This window comes from Oncorhynchus mykiss, chromosome 25 (genome assembly GCF_057628025.1).
Source record: "Oncorhynchus mykiss isolate SJ-2025 chromosome 25, ASM5762802v1, whole genome shotgun sequence".
NCBI lineage: Eukaryota > Metazoa > Chordata > Actinopteri > Salmoniformes > Salmonidae > Oncorhynchus > Oncorhynchus mykiss.
This window is the reverse complement of record NC_143046.1, coordinates 23,064,167-23,083,845: the sequence shown is the minus strand read 5'-3', so window position 1 is coordinate 23,083,845 and position 19,679 is coordinate 23,064,167. Positions and strand designations below refer to the sequence as shown.

The 19,679-nt window shown below is 45.1% G+C and overlaps 1 protein-coding gene across 2 annotated transcripts; it reads right to left on the bottom strand.

Annotated features, from left to right (window-relative positions):
* Window positions 1-1,447: 1,447 nt before the first annotated feature.
* arhgef37 (Rho guanine nucleotide exchange factor (GEF) 37) lies at window positions 1,448-18,484 on the bottom strand. Of its 2 annotated transcripts, XM_036970051.2 has the most exons (15): window positions 18,364-18,484; window positions 17,815-17,886; window positions 16,921-16,992; window positions 15,961-16,322; window positions 15,201-15,330; window positions 14,422-14,569; window positions 14,044-14,243; window positions 13,762-13,892; window positions 12,945-13,049; window positions 12,382-12,495; window positions 11,870-12,187; window positions 11,529-11,657; window positions 10,081-10,276; window positions 9,526-9,740; window positions 1,448-6,260 (listed from the first exon to the last, which is right to left on the bottom strand). In XM_036970051.2, exons 4-15 carry the CDS (start codon window positions 16,309-16,311, stop codon window positions 6,054-6,056), a joined length of 2,244 nt encoding a protein of 747 aa, XP_036825946.2. In that variant the 5' UTR covers window positions 16,312-16,322; window positions 16,921-16,992; window positions 17,815-17,886; window positions 18,364-18,484; the 3' UTR covers window positions 1,448-6,053. The 2 variants fall into 2 exon arrangements, with proteins under 2 accessions (XP_036825946.2, XP_090075472.1); XM_090219346.1 differs by lacking the exons at window positions 17,815-17,886; window positions 18,364-18,484 and having other exon boundaries at window positions 16,921-17,214.
* Between the last annotated feature and the right edge of the window lie 1,195 nt (window positions 18,485-19,679).

Genomic DNA, 19,679 nt, shown 5'->3' with positions numbered 1-19,679 from the left:
ATAATTCTGAAAAGAGAATCTTGATTATTGTCCAGTCGTATGGTCCAGTGCTGCAAGGAAAGACCTAGTTAAGATGCAGCTGACCCAGCTGTAAGAACCATTAATGTGTTGGAAATCCAAAATTGTTTGCATAGTTAACTTACACACAGCTGACACACACCCCACCAGACATGCCACCAGGTGTCTTTTCACAGTTCAAAAACGCGCAAAGCGTACAGTATTATATAGAGTTCTTATTGCAACTTCCTTCCATCTCATATTGCTCAAATAAACAACAACCCTGGTTTCAAAACACAGATAAAGCAACACCTCACCTCAACTCCTCACCTCAACACCTCACCTCAACACCTCACCTCAACACCTCACCTCAACACCTCATACGTAGGCTTGGTGTGACTTTAAAAAATGTATGTAGTTCTGTCCTTCAGCTGTTCTTGTCTAATGATGTTCTGTATTATGTCATTCTGTATTATGTTTCATGTTTTGTGTGGACCCCAGGAAGAGTCGCTGCTGCTTTTGCAACAGCTAATGAGGATCCTAATAAAATAACAAATGACTCCATTCCAGAGAGGTATGGTCTTCATAACTGTGCCCTCTCCCCAAAGACAAATGACCAAATGACCAATTATTCATTTTACGGCCACAGAGTTGGGGAGAGGATCCATAAAAGATGGCAGCTTTAAGGAATTGGTGGATTGGGATGAATTGAGCAGAGGAAGGTCAAAAGATTTAGCCGCCGCGTGAAGCGTCTTCTGTAGCATGAGCCAGCTTCACCTGGCATCGATCACAGGTGGCAAGTACAGAGGGGTGTGAACATGCTATATAGCAGGGGCATTCAACTCTTACCCTATGAGGTAAGGAGCATACTGGTTCTATTCTACCTCGATTAAATACACCCACCTGGTGTCCGAGGTCTAAATCAGGCCCTGATTATAAGGGAACAATGAATCAAATCAGTGGAACTGGCTTCAAAGTCCAGAGTGTAGTTGTAAGGCTTCCAGGCCCAGAGTGTAGTTGTAAGGCTTCCAGGTCCAGAGTGTAGTTGTAAGGCTTCCAGGCCCAGAGTGTAGTTGTAAGGCTTCCAGGCCCAGAGTGTAGTTGTAAGGCTTCCAGGTCCAGAGTGTAGTTGTAAGGCTTCCAGGCCCAGAGTGTAGTTGTAAGGCTTCCAGGCCCAGAGTGTAGTTGTAAAGCACAGGATGTATCCTGATAGAGATAGCACATTTGTTTTCAGGACACACACTATTGGCTGAGACGAGGCTTGACTGCTGGTTGTGTCTCGAAGGATCCAATGTGTCATACAAGAAGATCCCCATGTCTTATATTCCCTGTATGTTCCCTTCAATGCCCAAGTTTCTCATCATTGATCATTCCAACTTCATGAAAAATAAACAGTAGATGGGAAGAATAATATGAGAAACAGGACATAAGCACATACATCGCCCAGTAGTACTGTATATATGTTTAATGTAAACATGTACAACTGCAAAAACAAAGTTATTTCATACTAGCAATATAGCATTTCATTTGGCTGTAAGCTATAGTTCATACTGTACACTACAGCAACAAGAGAACATGAGATGATTGACAGTTTAAAGAGTGAGATTAAAATAGTACCAAATCTAATCAAAAAAAATATTTCTCTAGCCCACAGCATCAGCTAAACTTTCACTGCAGCGATTACGAATTTGAACTCCAAGAGTTTGAATAAATGAAACGCTATAGCGTCATGTAAGTGTTATAAAGTGCCTTATCGGGTTGCCAGAGGGGGACATGCCATATAGTTTGTGCCAGGTTGGATGACTGGCATGGGCTCCTTTCTAACATTGAACATAAACATCCCCCTCCTCCTTCCCCCCTCTGCGTGTCTCTGAGTGCCAAACTATCGCAAGCGCTAAGTCCTGCACCCATGTGATGACTGTTTACATCCCTGACATCCTAGGCCAGTACTGTTTACAAGAGAGTGTAGGGAGAGAGAGCTCTAGAGAGAAGAACAGGTAGAGGGGGAGAAGGGGAGAGCGCTCTAGAGAGGCGAAGAGAGCTCTAGAGATGGGAAGTGGACGAGAGAGCAGGGAGAGGAGGAGAGAGCTCTAGAGAGCAGGGAGAGGAGGAGAGAGCTCTAGGGAGTAGGGAGAGGAGGAGAGAGCTCTAGGGAGTAGGGAGAGGAGGAGAGAGCTCTAGAGAGCAGGGAGAGGAGGAGAGAGCTCTAGGGAGTAGGGAGAGGAGGAGAGAGCTCTAGGGAGTAGGGAGAAGAGGAGAGAGCTCTAGAGAGCAGGGAGAGGAGGAGAGAGCTCTAGGGAGTAGGGAGAGGGCTCTAGAGCTTATGTATGGACCGCCTGCCTGGCTGTTTCAAAACACAGTCAGGCTCTTCATATAATTGGAGAGGTAGTGCCGTGTCCTCCCTGTTGAAAAACAAGACAGACCTTGAGCGGCTGCCTGTCCACCATGCGGGACAAATGCTGGCCCGTAGCCATGACAGTCCATGCCTGCATATCGAAGGGTTTAAATAAAGAAAGAGTGGCATCTCAGTGCCACAATTCGCAGATAGTGAGAGAGAAAGAGAGGAGGCCATGGAGTCAGAGTTAGCCATCATTTTAGGAAAAGTCAGGAGGGAGGGGGTGTTGCCTCCCCCTTTACAAACATATCCCCCTGGCCCTCAAATCTCCGCTCTTGCCTGGGCCCCTCCTTCAGTCTGATTAGGCCCCAGACCATTCTGTCCCACTGTCACCACACACAGGGGTCAATGTGATTTCCATTAAGGGAAAGGGCACTGCCCCATACAGCACAGGGCAGATCAACATGTAAACAATCCTTGACTACTCTTTGGTTACAAAATATGTTTGGCCAATTGAAAGCATGGAGTTATAGAACATCAAAGCATTTACTTTATAAATGTCACTTAAGTGTCCCTGTTGAAGACAGGCTTCTGCCCTATGGGCCGTTGTATCTCCTCTTTCAGTAGCGTGCAGCAGCTTGATGTACAAGTACACTCTCTGGACAGGACTCTAGTCTATTGCAGGCCAAATAACTTCCTTCAAATGCAAAAGGCATAACGAATTAAGTTTCAAGTCAATGTGTAGCAAACTTATGGATTCAATTATATCAGGTTTAAGGGAACCTGGTGAACTGCATCTCTTACAGAATGTCAGTGTGTGTGTCCATGTTCCATCTCTATTAATGTCTTATTCAGAGGGTCTGGAAACTGAAGGAGAAAGCAATAAACTCCTGATGTTGTGGATTTTTGTGAATTTTTTGCCTAGTCAATCCCCCTGACTAGGAGATCTGCTCCGCTTGACTGCCGTGGCCCACTCCCACTCTGTCCCTCGACTGACTGACACACAGTTAGCCAGTGGACGGTGAGGTGATTGCACCATGTCAGTGGCTCTCTCCCCAGGTCCCCGAGGGGAACATCAGGAGAAAGGGGCTTCCTGGCTGCATGGGGGCAGAGTGTCATGTGCCTCCCTAACCTGTCTCACTACTACCTTCTAAACGCCAGTCATTTGCTACAAGCCAGGGGAGACTTTCACATTCTAGTCCAGCAGTACAGGGGACGAGCTATTGTTAAAACTAAATTGGTTGTGCCAGAGAGATCAGCTGACAGGGCCTTAAAGAAGCAACGGCATCAGGAGCGTTGCCAAATGGTTACCAAATACAGCCCTGGTTTAAAGTTCCCAGGACAGGCCCACTGCTGCCATTTCTGTGGCCAGCCTAGTGCGGCTTGGATGGATCAGCCCCAATCACATTCAATGTGATTCAACTCTTCCTCCCAAATTGGGAGGGGAACTCTTCCAGGAAAAATGCCCCCCGGCACACAGATGCTCTTTCCCTTGACTGCCGTAATATAGCCCCCCGTGATTGGACAATAAATTCTGCCCAGCACAAATATGAGGCTGCAACCAGATAGACATTGTTATTGTGCAGCCTCTGATCTACAGAAACAACATGGACGCCTTGATTCAGCCCTGCCTGATTAAAGCACTGGATTACCCTCACAATCAGGAGCCCAATTATCTAAGACAGAGAGTAAAACCAATCTAATTGCTTTCTGTATACTCCCTTATAGCATTACGCCAGGAGCAGCCCAGAAACACTGTAGAGGTAGTATTGCAGTAGCTGTTTTGCGATGTACCACCCAGAAGAGGTAGCTGGAGTTAAACCGCTGTTCCAACAGTGACCAGCGGGGGGAGGCCAAGGGTCCAACAGAAGATCCTATACAGGCAGTGGGCTATTTATAGAACCATTGAATGAGAGAACGTTTATTTTTAGAGCTGTGTAGGGTTCTGTCATACTATGGTTAGCGGTAGCTGCAGGGAGTCACTGCATCACATCCCTGGTGACAACCCGTCCTTAGCTGAGGCAGTGACGACCACAAACACAGAATACGCCACACGTTTAAATGTCATATGGAGGACAACACGTGTCATTCAATAGCATCGTTTGGTTAGTACAACATTCAAAGCCCTGACATCCATTTTACACGTGATTACTCTCCATTTTGTTGCTAACATAGTGAAAGCTCTGTTATCATAACTCTCATATAGACCACCACTATCTTCAGGTATGTGGCCTTTCCTTAAATTATATCTAAAATTCAGAAACTGCACCATCTTAGAGCCTAATACAAATCCTGTTCTGAGTCAACATGGTAAAATAGAGGTGACTATCTGAAGAGCTGCATACCCAGCTTGAGTGCTGTATTACCCAGGGCACAGTGACTACTCTGCACCAATCTGCATAACAATGACACTGCTGCACTGACAGAGCCGTGCTCCCTTTCAAACAGCGATTTCTTCCTTCATATCATCAGAGATTATTATAAAACGCCTGTCGCACGGTCCTGCTGTGTTAAATCAATTAAATAAATACAATTAAAAAAACATGACATCTATACCTTGACAGTGGGCTTACAGAGAGAACATTCTCTTTAGATCATATTATGTAGTAGATATTGACAGTAAAAGGAATGACATGACCACACCGGTAAGATATGAACATGTTTAGGTTGTGTGACATCCACCAGAAGATTAACGTCACTGTCGACTGAGCTAATAATGAAGAGGCTAAAGGTAAAGCCAACAGACATCTGTTGGGTGAGCGCTGGTGTGGTGCGCCCCCTTGTGGCCAGCTGAGAGAAGACAGTTATGTCTGTCTAGACCAGTCAGCCCAAATGCAGCACCAGGTAATGTCTGGTCTTCTCACTCTGCCCTGATATTTGGACCAATGAGAAGGCTCCGCTAGCTGCAGTACAACAACTGTCTTATTAAAGCCATATCAACCTAATGATGTCATTGGTTTAGTAACACACCTTTGCTGCCATTTCATGTCTGGAATCAAACTAGATCCGCTTCATCCATTTGAACAAGCTATCTTAACCACTTTCCTTATTTGATCATGCAATCTAGCATTAAGGTTTGCCGACCTCATTCTTCCTAGAAATCAGAAAACTATTTAGCCTGAGCATAAACAGCATTACTGTCAACGTCAGTGGCCAAGTCACCTGACAGTGCTAGTGGTACATCAAAATGGAGTTTGTACATATTTCCATCAGTTTAACTGCCAGCGCCCAGACTACGTAGTGTGTGTGTGTGTGTGTGTGTGTGTGTGTGTGTGTGTGTGTGTGTGTGTGTGTGTGTGTGTGTGTGTGTGTGAGTGAGTGAGTGAGAACTCCAGACAGACAGATAAGCTTGATGGACTGCCTGCTCTTCTCTATCATCATGCTGTGCTGAGGCATTCCTACCTGCCTGTCAGTCAGTCAGTCTCTCCAGGGAAAAAGCAGCATTGCACCCCTGGTTCCTGGTGATGGAAGCGGCCTCCCACTTACATGCTAATAAGAGCTGCAGTTGAGGGCTTGGAGCACTCTACCTGCAAATGCCAGCCTCGCCACTTCACACACAAATCTGTGATTCAATCAACAGCACACTCTCCTTCTCTCTCGCTCTCTCTCTCTCTCTCCTGTGGATGTAGGCTTCCTCTGCTAAGATGAGCTGTGTGGCAGTGAAGGGTTGAGTGGCAGTGTCTAGCTCAGAACGGCTGGTGGCTGGTTACCCGGGGCAACCCTAGCGGTAAGGGGCGGTGGGCGTTGTGGATGTGGGCATCACTGTCAGGTAGTTGGAGGGCACGTATCCCCTCTGCCCCCGCACCTCCACCAGGCTCCAGTCACAGCTACCCTTCTTGTCATGGGGTTCCAGGACTCTGATTGGTTCCCCCGCCCTCAGAGAGACCTCGTGACTGCTCCTTGCCATGAAGTCATAGCCTGCGAGCACCTGCAAAGACACCGCAGAGGTCAGAACAGACAGAGCAAACAAGGCTTTAGTAATGAGCATGATGCCCTAGAGATTGATTGTATTTAGTCTGGTGGCCATTAGAAAACACAGCTCACCTCTGGACAACATAACTAGAGAAACATCAGCAGGGCATGTAAGTGCAGGTTAATGGCTCCGCCATGTGGCCTGTGATGGTATTGGACTACTAATCTGTCTCCTCCAGGGTTGGGCTCACTTCAGAATTAGTCACATGACACAGGGTGTGGAATTTTTATTTAAACAGAGAGGAAGAGGCGAAGTGAGAGGTTTCACGAAAATAAGCAGAAATAAGCACCTGAGGAATTTTTGTGTGGAGGCAACAACAACAAAAAATAGACTACATCGGAGTTGTGCCTGTTGTCACAGAGACAGAGGACTCATCACGGCTATAACCTGTTTTAGCATGGACATTGCCGTTGAAAGAAGTAAACTTGATGAAGAAGTACACTGGGTGGGGATTCATATTGTTGGGAGCAAATCAGCCAATGAAGAATAATAAAATGAACTACTTTAAAATTGCCCATGCTGTCACATACGGCAAAATGACACCGATACAAAGGTGAGTCATCCATCTCTATGGCCTGTTGTTCACGGGCCCATCTCACCTTAATTGGCTAGAATGGTCTTGCCTGATCTTGCTTCTTCCCGCCTGCCTTTCATCTTTGAAGACGTGTATTTCCATTGTTAGAGTGGTCACTTGACTATTTTGTCAATATAACAGACCATCTTTGATTTGAGTTTCAGTGACAGGAAATATCATTTAATGAATTGCAATTCAAAGAAGTTCTGCTCAGTCACAGAACATGAGTTTCACTGAATCTGACACGTCACATTACCAGATATCAAAGAAGTTCTGCTCAGTCATAGAACATGAGTTTCACTGAATCTGACACGTCACATTACCAGATATCAAAGAAGTTCTGCTCAGTCATAGAACATGAGTTTCACTGAATCTGACACGTCACATTACCAGATATCAAAGAAGTTCAGCTCAGTCACAGAACATGAGTTTCACTGAATCTGACACGTCACATTACCAGATATCAAAGAAGTTCTGCTCAGTCACAGAACATGAGTTTCACTGAATCTGACACGTCACATTACCAGATATCAAAGAAGTTCTGCTCAGTCACAGAACATGAGTTTCACTGAATCTGACACGTCACATTACCAGATATCAAAGAAGTTCTGCTCAGTCACAGAACATGAGTTTCACTGAATCTGACACGTCACATTACCAGATATCAAAGAAGTTCTGCTCAGTCACAGAACATGAGTTTCACTGAATCTGACACGTCACATTACCAGATATCAAAGAAGTTCTGCTCAGTCACAGAACATGAGTTTCACCTAATCTGACACGTCACATTACCAGATATCAAAGAATATAACTTTTTTATCAAAAAAAATTAAGTAAAGGCTTTTTCCACTTGGAACCTGTAGGTTTGCTCAACCTTATTCATGGTTTCCTCACACGTGAAAGTGGTGGAATTACGGCGTTTAGTCAAGGTCAGAATCATAGCATGCTATTGTCACACTTAGGTTCAAGGTTAGAATATGATTAGAAAAGGCCATTAAAAAAAGGTAATTATGTTCCATTTACGCATGCTTAACTCAGGTCAGAATTCCCCCCTTACTCTTTTAACCTTAGTGCTTAAAATAGCTAATTATATTTCTCAACAAACAATGCAGTTATATTAGACCCTACCTTATACACTAACTATACCAAACATTAAGAAAGACTTACTAATATTGAGTTGCAACCCCCTTTTGCCCTCAGAACAGCCTCCATTCGTTGGGACATGGACTCTACAAGGTGTGGAAAGTGTTCCACAGGGATGCTGGCCCATGTTGACTCTACAAGGTGTGGAAAGTGTTCCACAGGGATGCTGGCCCATGTGGACTCCAATGTTTCCCACAGTTGTGCCAAGTTGGGTGGATGTCCTTTGGTTGTTGGACCATTCTTGATAGACATGGGAAACTGTTGAGCGTGAAAAACCCCAGCAGCGTTGCAGTTCTTGACACACAAACCGGTGCACCTGGCATCTACTACCATACCCTGTTCAAAAGGTACTTAAATCATTTGTCTTCCCCATTCACCCTCTGAAAGGCACACATACCCAATCCATGTCTCAATTGTCTCAAGGCTTAAAAATCCTTTGTCTCCTCCCCTTCAGCTAGGCCGTCATTGTAAATAAGATTTTTTTCTTAACTGACTTGGCTAGTTAAATAAAGGTTAAATAAAAAAATAAACATCAAATCTACACTGATTGAAGTGGATTTATCAAGTGACATCAGTAAGGGATCATAGCTTCAACGTGATTCCCCTGGTCAGTCTGTCACGGAAGAGCAGGTTTCCTAATGTTTTGTACACTCAGTGTATATTTGTGTAGACTACACCTGTTTATAGAATTTTACTGAATTCAATTCTATTCCTTTAATTCAAATTATAATTCTATATCCTGTTTACTACTTAAATTCAAATTCAGTAAAAATGTAAGCATTCAATTGGAATTCTGAATTGAGCCTAACCACGGTCTCCTCTGCTCTGACAGACACACACTTAGCTATGGCAAGGATGTTGGACAGAAAGAACAGACTAAAACGGACCACCCATGTTGAAGAATCAAAGCCTTAGCAGGATGGCATGTCACCTGCCTATGATTAGTGATCATACTGTCAGTGATGCATGAAGAGGGCTGGCTATAAGAGTATGATAGATGCCTCCCAAAGGCCACGAGGAGAATCACCAGGAGAGCTGCATTTCAACAGCTCAGCCACACAGACAGACCGAACCCAGATACAATTCTTCTACGTGTGTGTGTGTGTGTGTGAGTATGTATGTATGTATGTATGTATGTATGTATGTACTGTATGTATGTATGTATGTATGTATGTATGTATGTGTGTGTGTGTGTGTGTGTGTGTGTGTGTGTGTGTGTGTGTGTGTGTGTGTGTGTGTGTGTGTGTGTGTGTGTGTGTGTGTGTGTGTGTGTGTGAGTGTGTGAGTGAGTGAGTGTGTGAGTGAGTGAGTGAGTGAGTGAGTGAGTGAGTGAGTGAGTGAGTGTGTGTGTGTGAGTGTGTGTGTGTGAAAGACACTCCAACAATGTATGATGATGTTTGAAGAACTAAAACAAATAGATGAATAAAGCACTCAGGAGAAGGTTTGGGGCACTCTGCACTTCAACCTGGCTGACAAGGGCAAGCAGCTCAGAGAGTCACTGACCTGGAGGCAGGGAACTGTCATCGACATAGACCTCAGGAGCCGGGGCTGGGGTGTATCAGGGGTGTAGGAGGGTGGCCTGACGCCAGGCGTGCAGGAGTGTCGTCTGACCCCCCCAGCATGATCCATGGTAGTGATCAGATGAGGGGATGGGGGAGGGTCCATAGTTACCTGGTGGTAACGTACCAGCTTGGAGGACGGGACGTATCCTCTTGGACCTGGACACAGGGAGATTGGTGTAGATGATAAGTAATTATAATCTGATGAGATGTACAGTATATAAACCACGTTGTCCTATAATTAATCATTAATCTATTTGGCTTGATAGATCTCACTGGCATAGATGAATGGTTCCCATGCAGCAGTAACAGTAAACAACCATTAGATGTCTCCACCTTAACTGGTGACGAATGAAGCTGCATTATAAGCATTATGGTTTGGTATTCACTGCTACATTGACAGAATTAAGGAACGACTTTCCTTTTAGAAATGAAAGCTGTTTGTTATTTTAAAGATCAGCCCCTCTAGTGAAAAGGCTAAATGTCTTGGTGGTCTTACCCCCAGCGTCGACCAGCCAGCGTCGTTTGTCCCCCCGTGTGTCCATCTCACTGATGATGGCCACCAGCTCTCCTCTGTTCAGGCTCAGGTCCAGGTCTCTGGTCCCCACCACATGACCCATCAGCTGGTAGATCTTCCCTGAGCCGTGCTTGTCTGTGAGGACCTTCAGACGCTTCTGAGAGCCAGGGCTGAGAGGCTGGGAGGATAGCGTTGTGGTCATTGCACACCAAATGGAAGAGAAGACAAATAGGAAGGGAGGACCTGAATTCGTTCAATAAGAAATGTCAATTCTTTTTTTCCATTGCAAAAATGTGTTAAACGTTTTTCTGAGGTGTGCCCTAATGAACACGACTCGGGTAGATATATTGGAACTGGTAAGGACCCATCAGGAACATAGTAAAGCAATGGCTTTGACAGCTAGTCATTCACCATGTTCATTATCACTGGTGTTCACCTGCTCAGCTACCAGCCAGGGTGACTTCTAGAGTTTAAATGGCTTCACTATGTCATCTAAGAGTAGCTAATGAAGCGATCCTGTTTCTTTCTAGTACTGTACAACCTGTAAGTAGGAGTCATCTCTAGCCACAGATGAGCAGCCCATCCTCCCTAGTGCTGTCATGTATTCCTCTAGACCTGACAGGCTGAGTCTCATTACTATCTCTGGCTATGTCCCAAATCGCACCCTACTGTATTCCCTATATAGTGCACTACTTTTGAGCAGGGCTGGTGAACTATATAGGGAATAGGTTGCTGTGGTTCTGTGAGGCCTACAGCCAGGAGAGCTGCTCCTTAACACCACAGACAGACAAAGTGCAGCTTATAACATGGGCTGTGAGATGTCTAGATTAGTCTGGAAGATGAATCTACACCATTTCTCTCTCCACTCCTCCTCCCTCCCTACTAGGCAGTTTCACATTCTCACCAGTTAAAGTAATGAGCAGTGGTGTGGTGATGATAGGAGCCATGAGCTAGCCAGAGTAAAGTTATTGCTGTATTATGACCAAGCTAAATTAATGGTGGTTTCTGTTTCTGACTGGGGGGGAAATGTCATATAATTTCCAGTATATTTTTGCTAGGGGTTTATCACAGGAAATACGGGTTAATGTTGTGAGTTGTGACATGATGTGTTGTAGTGTGTTGGTTTTGACAAATGGGCTCGTGTTTAGTGTTGTCCCTTCAGGTGACTCACCTTCCTCAGAACCATCAACAGTTAACCCCAAGGCTAGTAGAAATAGCAATCATGATCCAATTCAGGTTATTCCAAACACATAATGCGGCATCAGAACATTGACAGTGAATACAGTAGGTGTAGTATGAATCATCCTGCTGCTATTTGACAAGTCCTGTGGGGCTGTGCATGTGTACACACACTGTCCCTGGCGATGTTACCCAACAACAAGTCCCATCGCCACCAAACAGATTATAGTGGAGCTTCTGTTGAGACTGACCTGGACAATGGGAGCATTGAGTTGGTCCTTCACATTCCAACACAGGCTCTCCAGCCTCCTTGCACCCTCCAGCAACGAACACTCCGCCCACTCCCAGAATGCATTCGTCTCCAGGGAACCGTGAGGGAGCTGCAAAGAGACATAAACAAAATGAGATGAGACAAATAGTCAAGTTTAACTCCCACTGAAATCTGATTCTAAAAGTAGTAACAAATACATGAGCAAACTGCTACTTCACTAATGTAGCCTTTAGGATCATAGAGAAAACAGGCATCTGTCTGTACCCCCAAAAATAAACATGCTAGTCATCCCCTCTACTCCAGTACTGTATTATTGTGTACCTGTTGGGTGAATCCCTGGAAGAGCTGCTCCATGTCTTTAGCCAGGTCCTTGTGCAGGCAGCTGAAAGCCCCCAGCATGCCCCAGAGCAGGGTGAGGGCCAGGCCGTTGAACTGGGGCAGCTCGTTGAGGAGCAGGGTGTTGATGGTCTTATAGGTGTTAGCCACCGCCTGCTCATCGTAGCTCAGACTGGGCTTCTCTTCGATCAGCTCGTAGTCCAGCAGCTTGTCCAGACGCTTACTGATCAGGTTACGAGGCCCCGCCAGGAGCTCTCTCAGGGAACAGATGGGCTTGTGGACCAAAGTCCTCATCCTCTTCTCCTGGAGAGAGAGAGGGGGATGGGATAGAGGGATGAGCGGGGGAGGGGAGTTACAAGTGTGAGGTCCAGACAGCGTAGTCTGAAGCCTGAAGGACAGGCCTGACAAGAAGGAAAGTGAAACTCGTCCATAGGCATAAGTATTTTTCTGATGCCTATTTTTGTGACATAACAACATGGTACTACAGTTTAACTTACAAATGTAGGAAGTATCCATTGCCTCAGTGCTGTTATGATTTCTTTGTAGCATATAGCAGGCTTCTCACCATCCATGTCAAGATCAAACTCCTCTGGTCGACAGCTAAGAAACCTCTGGAATATAACAACGGAAGGAAAGTTACAACATGAACTAGAATTAGACATGGGGGGAAACGTAAACACAAATCTGTGTGGCAGTGTCAGTAATGCATGGTTTATTAGCGGCAGTGGTGGCTGTGGTTGTTGGCATTAGGGAGGGACTGCAGTCCCATATTAGGTGGGGCAGTGAGTAGCAGGCTGAATACTTTACACTGATTTTCTTACAGTTACATTGTCTCTAAATTGTCAACTGCTCACCGCTGAAGAATAAAAAAAGTATTTCAGATTAGAGCTGTAGCCATTCTTTAGTGGAAGAGGATGCCAAGCCAGAAGTGAATGCTAAGGGATTGTGCACTAATTATACGTTGAGTGGAAAGCCACACATAAACCAAGTGATTCCAGTGTTGTCATGGTGATTTTACTCTGGTCTCCATGACAAAGGGCTAGGGTCAACAAAAGCTCACCTGTAGATGGTCTAGATATGTCTCCACATTTTCATGGAGCACGGTGATACCATTTTCAAGGAGATAGAAAAATCCCTCCAAGGCATCAAACTCCTCATCAACCAACTGGAATTGAACCGAGGGAAGTTATTAAAGCGACACTTCGAGATTTTAGCAATGAGGTTTTTTATTTACTTCCCCAGAGTCAGATGAACTCATGGAGACCATTTTTACATCTCTGTGTCCAGTATGAAGGAAGTTTGAGGTAGTTTCGTGAACCAATGTTAACTAGCGTTAGCGCGATGACTCAAAGTCTATTGGTATCTGCTAGCATGCTAGTTAGCATTGGCTCTAGAAACTACCTCTAGCTTCCTTCATACTGGACACTGAGAAGTAAATAGTGTCTACATGTGCATTTGACTCTGAGGAAGTAGATCAAGGGCCTCATTGCCAAACTCCCAAAGTACCCCATTAACAGTAAACTCTATAAATCATAACAGATATTAAAAGAGGAACATTCTAGTAGTTCTACCATCCATAGCTAAAAAGAGACCCAGAGCTTCAGTTTGTGACTTGATGAATAATATGTATAAAAATGTCCGCCAAAGGAACACTCATAACCATGTGAGAATCCTCCAGCATAGCATGAGTCATTGTGTTCAACGACTCTCTACATACTTTATGTAACAAATGCTCCTCAATGGCATCAAGGTTTACAGCAGGTAAACACTAGTCATATCATTTGTTCTTTTACCACGGTTTCTCTTACTTGTAGAAAGTGTAGCTTCATTTTATAGCTGAGTGATCTTAACAAGGACCGGCACAGACAGTACCTTACCTTTGGTGCAATCCCCGTCTCATGTTTGATGAACTGACTCAGTCTGGCCGTCTTCTTAGCGATGCTGTGGCTGTTCAGACGATTCATCTTATCCCTTATAGTCAGGGTTTCCGTCTTCTTGTATTTGTCGGCTGTGATGACAAGACAACAAATTCTAATATGGGTGTTCAGGAATAGGTGAAGGCAAGGGCCACAATCTACCAATTCCTCATCCCTGTCTGAATAGTAGAACCAATCACAGGGAATGATTACTAGATGGTGATAGCTAGCTCATGTTCTCACCTACTTCTCTGAAGCGTTTGTACTCATTGATCCTGCAGTTCAGGGCTATGGCGGTGTGGGCAGTTTGCTCCAGAAGAGAGTAGGCCGGGTGCCCAGGCTCTGTGTGTTTCATGATGGTCTGGAGGAGAAGAGGGTAGCGGGCGATCCTCTGGACTGGCATCACCAGGAAGAAGCTCAGAGAGGTGGCATTCACCTCTGGCCTGTACACAACAGTCTCACTTGGTCATACTTCCTGGACTTATAGTGAGAAAACATGGAGGTTCATAACACAATAGAGATGTGGTGTGATATCAAGGCCAGTTTCAGTCGTGGATTTTATTGGGACTTTAGAGACAAAGAATGGCAGGAACAGGAATGCAGAGGGAGATATGAACATACTCTGAGGACTTGATGACTTTCACTATCTCAGTCCACAGGGCATCTTTCTGCTTGTAGCTGTTCTCTAACGCTGTGACGGTGTTGTAGTTGGCCAGGTACTCCTTGTATGCTGACTCCATGTCTGTTGATAGACTGAGGAAGGCATCACCTGAAGGGGATATGAATCAAGTATTCATGAAGTGATATAAATGTACTTGTATGCCTCCCATGTTGTCCTTTATCCATCCCATGGAACGCTGCTAAGGTGATACAAATGAATATATAAAGGCGTTTAATTTTGTTGCTGTTGTGTAGTCGTTCTTGCAGGTTTGATCTCTGCAGAAAATATCAATGTTTGAACACCTAGCGGTCCAGGTGCTGAACAAGGTCAACAAATAATGGAAAAAGGGAACTTGGCTCTGTTGTTTTCTCCACATTGAAATATAACCGAGGCTAACAAGGTCCCCGCAGAGAGAAACCTTTTGTTTTTCGCTATCTAGCTGACCCATCCAAGCAGCTTGACTGCAAGGGGGACTGTATGTGTAAGTGTTGCTAATAACCATGGTGGAAAATGTACTAATAGGACTTTAATACACACAGCCATGTAGAACACATCATGACAAGCAGCTGGTATCAACAGAGGGGGTGGACATGAGCCTGTTCATGATAGCCTCATAGGATTAGTAGGTGTGGTAGTGCAGGTGCAAATATATTAGTAACTACCGGGAGTGAAAATCACTAGGTGTATTCCAGCCAAGGAAACTGTACTGATACAGCATTGCACTATTCTTACTACTTACATAGAGTCTCCAGGAAGAGAGGATCATGGGGTGTCAACTGCTTCTGGTCCAGGAGGCTAAGGAGGCGCCCTGACACGTCGATCACCTCCTCTATGTACAGGAACATGCTGTCCAGGTTAGGCAGCTGTGGCTGTGGTAGGAGAGAAGGTACATACTGACTTTACTGCTCACCCACCACTACATTATCCCCTCCTCCTCTCCACCTCCTCCCTCCATCCTCTCTCCCATATACAATTACATTATCCCCTCCTCCTCTCCATCCTCCTCCCTCCATCCTCTATCCCATATATAATGACATGATCCCCTCCTCCCCTCCATCTCTTTATCCTCCTCCCTCCATCCTCTCTCCCACATATAATTATCCTTACATTATTCTCCTTACATTATCCTCTCCATCTCTTTATCCTCCTCCCCTCTATCCCACATTATCCTCTCCATCTCTTTATCCTCCTCCATCCTCTATCCCACATTATCCCCTTCATCATTACAACTGGCTGATGCATAGACAGGCCTGTCTTCCACCCCATAAAATGGGATACCAACCTGTTTTTACGAGACTCCTGTTTTAAGCGTGGCCTTGTAATCAAAGACATTCGATTATATTGAAAAACTTTCCGAGACGTGAAAGGAAATAAAGCATGGTGCTTCAAGACCATATCTTAGAGAGCGGTAATTTGACTGTAGTCCCAGTAGGGCCCAGAGTTGTCACTGGTCAGGTTACATGTTCAGGAAACTCTATTAGCCCTATGCAGCACAGTACCTGGAGATTCTGCAGGTTGCTCCTGATGGTGCAGGTGCAGACCTGGAGGAGTCTCAGGTAGTTCCTCTCTGTGTAGACCAGCTCCTCTGTGGCCAGGAGCTGCCTCTGAGCCTCTCTCTCAGCTCTCTCCTCAGCCCTCTCTGATGCATCCTCTGCTGGCTCATCCACAAGCACTGACACTTTTGATAACAGAGACAGATATATAGGGTCCTCCTCTGTGTCCGCTGTTCTCTCTTTCTCCTCCATTCTCAACTCTTGGGCCTCAGCTCTTGGACTTGGAGAAGGAGTATGGTTTCTGGGAGCTGGGGTTGGGGTTGGGGGAGCTGATTCTGCACTCACGGGGCTCTCCATGCTGGGGCTGTCTGTCGGAGAAAAGGACGTTAGCTCCATGTGAGCCTGAGGTCTGTATCCCACCCAGCAGTAGCAGCCCGTGGCAGTGTTATTATAACGGGGCTGAATGGCTTATAGGAGACATAAGGAGACAACTTTGCATTGTTGCCTGTCCTCTGAGCTGGAATACGATGTGTTCAAACGAGATGGTCCTGCTCTTAAAAAGCTGTTACCGCTGAAGCAATTTCATTTGTTAGCAGATTTCAATTAATGTCATACTGCTTAGCTGTTTAAATGGCTGATTGTGTCAAAGGAATAGTGAGTAAAAACATGTGGAGGGACAGTCACCGGCAGTGACTTCAACATTAATTGTACTTTCAACTGTGGTTTGGCTGTGATTTACAACCGAACAAAAGTAACCAAAACAAAGTTGTGTATGTATCTGATGAGTCATAATTAACATGTACATTAAAACAAAGACAGAACCATAACAACCCAGGTCTCTGGATTTTTAGTTTAAACATCCAATTAAAATGAATAGTCGCACTGAGCAACAACCTCACCTCAGGCTGAAAATAGAAGTTTCTCAGTGAATGACAGCAGAATAAAGCCATTAAAGCGCATCAATACCTTGAGTAGAGGACTGGGATCAGACGCAGCTCAGCTTGTGGGACAGTGGCTTGTGCTGCTGCATTCGATTGCCTGGCCAACACAGAAAGACTGGTGTAACTTTTTCCACTCACTCACTAAGAGCTGGGCTTCATGTGGCATGGGTGTGTGAGTGGAGGCTTGTGGGGGGATGGGAGGGTCAGCTGGGCTGGTTGTTAGGGGGAAAGGGTGGAGGCAGGGAGGAGGTGAAAGGCTATAGCAGTGTGGAGGCCAGAGAAGACACAGCACACAGCCTCTCTCTGTGCTGAATCAGCTGATTGAATGCAGCAGCCTGTATAAAGGAAGTGACGCCTGCTCAGGCTAAAGCTCATTGACTGGCCCCCATTTAAGAAGACAGGCTGGCCCGCCAAGTGGAGACAGTGCCACACCGACTGATGTTTTCTCACAGGAAGTAAAAGCTCCAAGTGAACGGAGTAATTGTAATGATTTTCCGTCTGTAAGAATTTAGATGTGTTCTTTGTGTGGATGTCTCAGCACAAGACAATACAATCATTTGGAGTTTACAGTAAGTATTTAGCATGAGGGTAATGACCTTTTCTCAGATATTTCACAGAGGAACAATTCAACTAACTAACACAAATATTTCAGAGGCACTAAGGAACACACAAGTATTGAGGAAACGACGTGTTTGACTGGTTGATTCCGTAGGAATGTGAAACATTCAGGCATGTCTGAGTTGCCAAGGAATGCTGCAGAGCTGGTTTAATTACCTGCGGAGTCATCATTATGCTGACTTGTAGTTTTAAATAAACTAATGACGAAACCTCATTTTTCATTTCAGTATTTCATTTCACAAAATTGTCTACTGTTCACAAAAGATTTGTACAACATGTAACATTGATAACTTACTCTTACCATACACAGGGGTGGACACTTGGATTCCAGGGATAGCAGGAAACTGCATGGCCGATGGGTGGGTCCTAATGACTGGGGGATAAAAATATCTTTCAGATGAGTAAACATCCTCCGCTCTTCGCGTCATAATTATCTTCCTTTCTTACTGCAGGTCATGGCCCAGTTCAATGTACAGTAGCAGATTGTTGTAGTACATTAGGCCTACTACCTCTACAGATTGTACTAGACGTAGTACAGTACTAGACTGTAGAAGGATTACAGCAGTAGATTGGCTCTAATAAATTCACATTTCCTTTTACAAAAGTGTATATACAGTAGATCAGTGATAGATCGGAAACATGGTATGATGTTATATTACAACACAGTGCAATAAGATATAGCCTAGTCACATGAAATATAGATAACAGAAAGAGAAACAGACCTTTGGCTTTAAAGCAACAGCAGCTTCTCCTCGCATAAGATGTGGTGCTCCAACTACAAGGTCAGTGCACACACAGAGAACTCTTATCCAAGGGGATAACATTATAATATTTCATAGAGAGAACATACCTTTAGAAATTGTAGCTGTTAGTCTACGGAGGCAGCACTGTCACTAAACACACGCGCACCTTGTGTGTCTTCCAAACCTCAATCACATGTCCCTTTTCTAAGAACAGGTTCGCCAGGCAAGGCTGACGTCATGTCAGTGCAATGCATTGTAGCCTACTGTTATTTGTGTGTGTGTGTGGATGTCTCAGCACAAGACAATAACATCATATGGAGTTTACAGTAAGTATTTATCATCAGGGTAATGGAATTTGTCAGATATTTACAGAGAAACAATTCAACTAACTGACACACCTATTTCAGGGGCAACAAGGAACACACAAGTATTGAGGAAACTACATACTATCTGCTTGATTCTGTAAGAATGTGAAACATTCAGGCATGAAAGTCTAAGTTTATAACATTGGAATTGGGCCAAGGAATTATGCAGAACTGGATTAATTAAACTATACACTGCTCAAAAAAATAAAGGGAACACTTAAGCAACACAATGTAACTCCAAGTCAATCACACTTCTGTGAAATCAAACTGTCCACTTAGGAAGCAACACTGATTGACAATACATTTCACATGCTGTTGTGCAAATGTAATAGACATCAGGTGGAAATTATAGGCAATTAGCAAGACACCCCCAATAACGGAGTGGTTCTGCAGGTGATAACCACAGACCACTTTTCCGTTCCTATGCTTCCTGGCTGATGTTTTGGTCACTTTTGAATGCTGGCGGTGCTTTCACTCTAGTGGTAGCATGAGACGGAGTCTACAACCCACACAAGTGGCTCAGGTAGTGCACCTCATCCAGGATGGCACATCAATTTGAGCTGTGGCAAGAAAGTTTGCTGTGTCTGTCAGCGTAGTGTCCAGAGCATGGAGGCGCTACCAGGAGACAGGCCAGTACATCAGGAGATGTGGAGGAGGCCGTAGGAGGGCAACAACCCAGCAGCAGGACCGCTACCTCCGCCTTTGTGCAAGGAGGAGCAGGAGGAGCACTGCCAGAGCCCTGCAAAATGACCTCCAGCAGGCCACAAATGTGCATGTGTCTGCTCAAACGGTCAGAAACAGACTCCATGAGGGTGATATGGGGGCCGACGTCCACAGGTGGGGGTTGTGCTTACAGCCCAACACCGTGCAGGACGTTTGGCATTTGCCAGAGAACACCAAGATTGGCAAATTCGCCACTGTCGCCCTGTGCTCTTCACAGATGAAAGCAGGGTCACACTGAGCACATGTGACAGACGTGACAGTCTGGGGACCCCGTGGAGAACGTTCTGCTGCCTGCAACATCCTCCAGCATGACCGGTTTGGCGGTGGGTCAGTCA

Excerpts from the sequence above, each read along its gene's own strand:
- arhgef37 (XM_036970051.2), bottom strand. The coding sequence starts at position 16,311 with ATGGAGAGCCCCGTGAGTGCAGAATCAGCTCCCCCAACCCCAACCCCA. Across the intron at positions 13,050-13,761 it reads AGACGGGGATTGCACCAAAG|TTGGTTGATGAGGAGTTTGA; the intron begins GTAAGGTACTGT and ends GTTCAATTCCAG. Across the intron at positions 11,658-11,869 it reads TCCAGGGATTCACCCAACAG|CTCCCTCACGGTTCCCTGGA; the intron begins GTACACAATAAT and ends GTCTCTTTGCAG.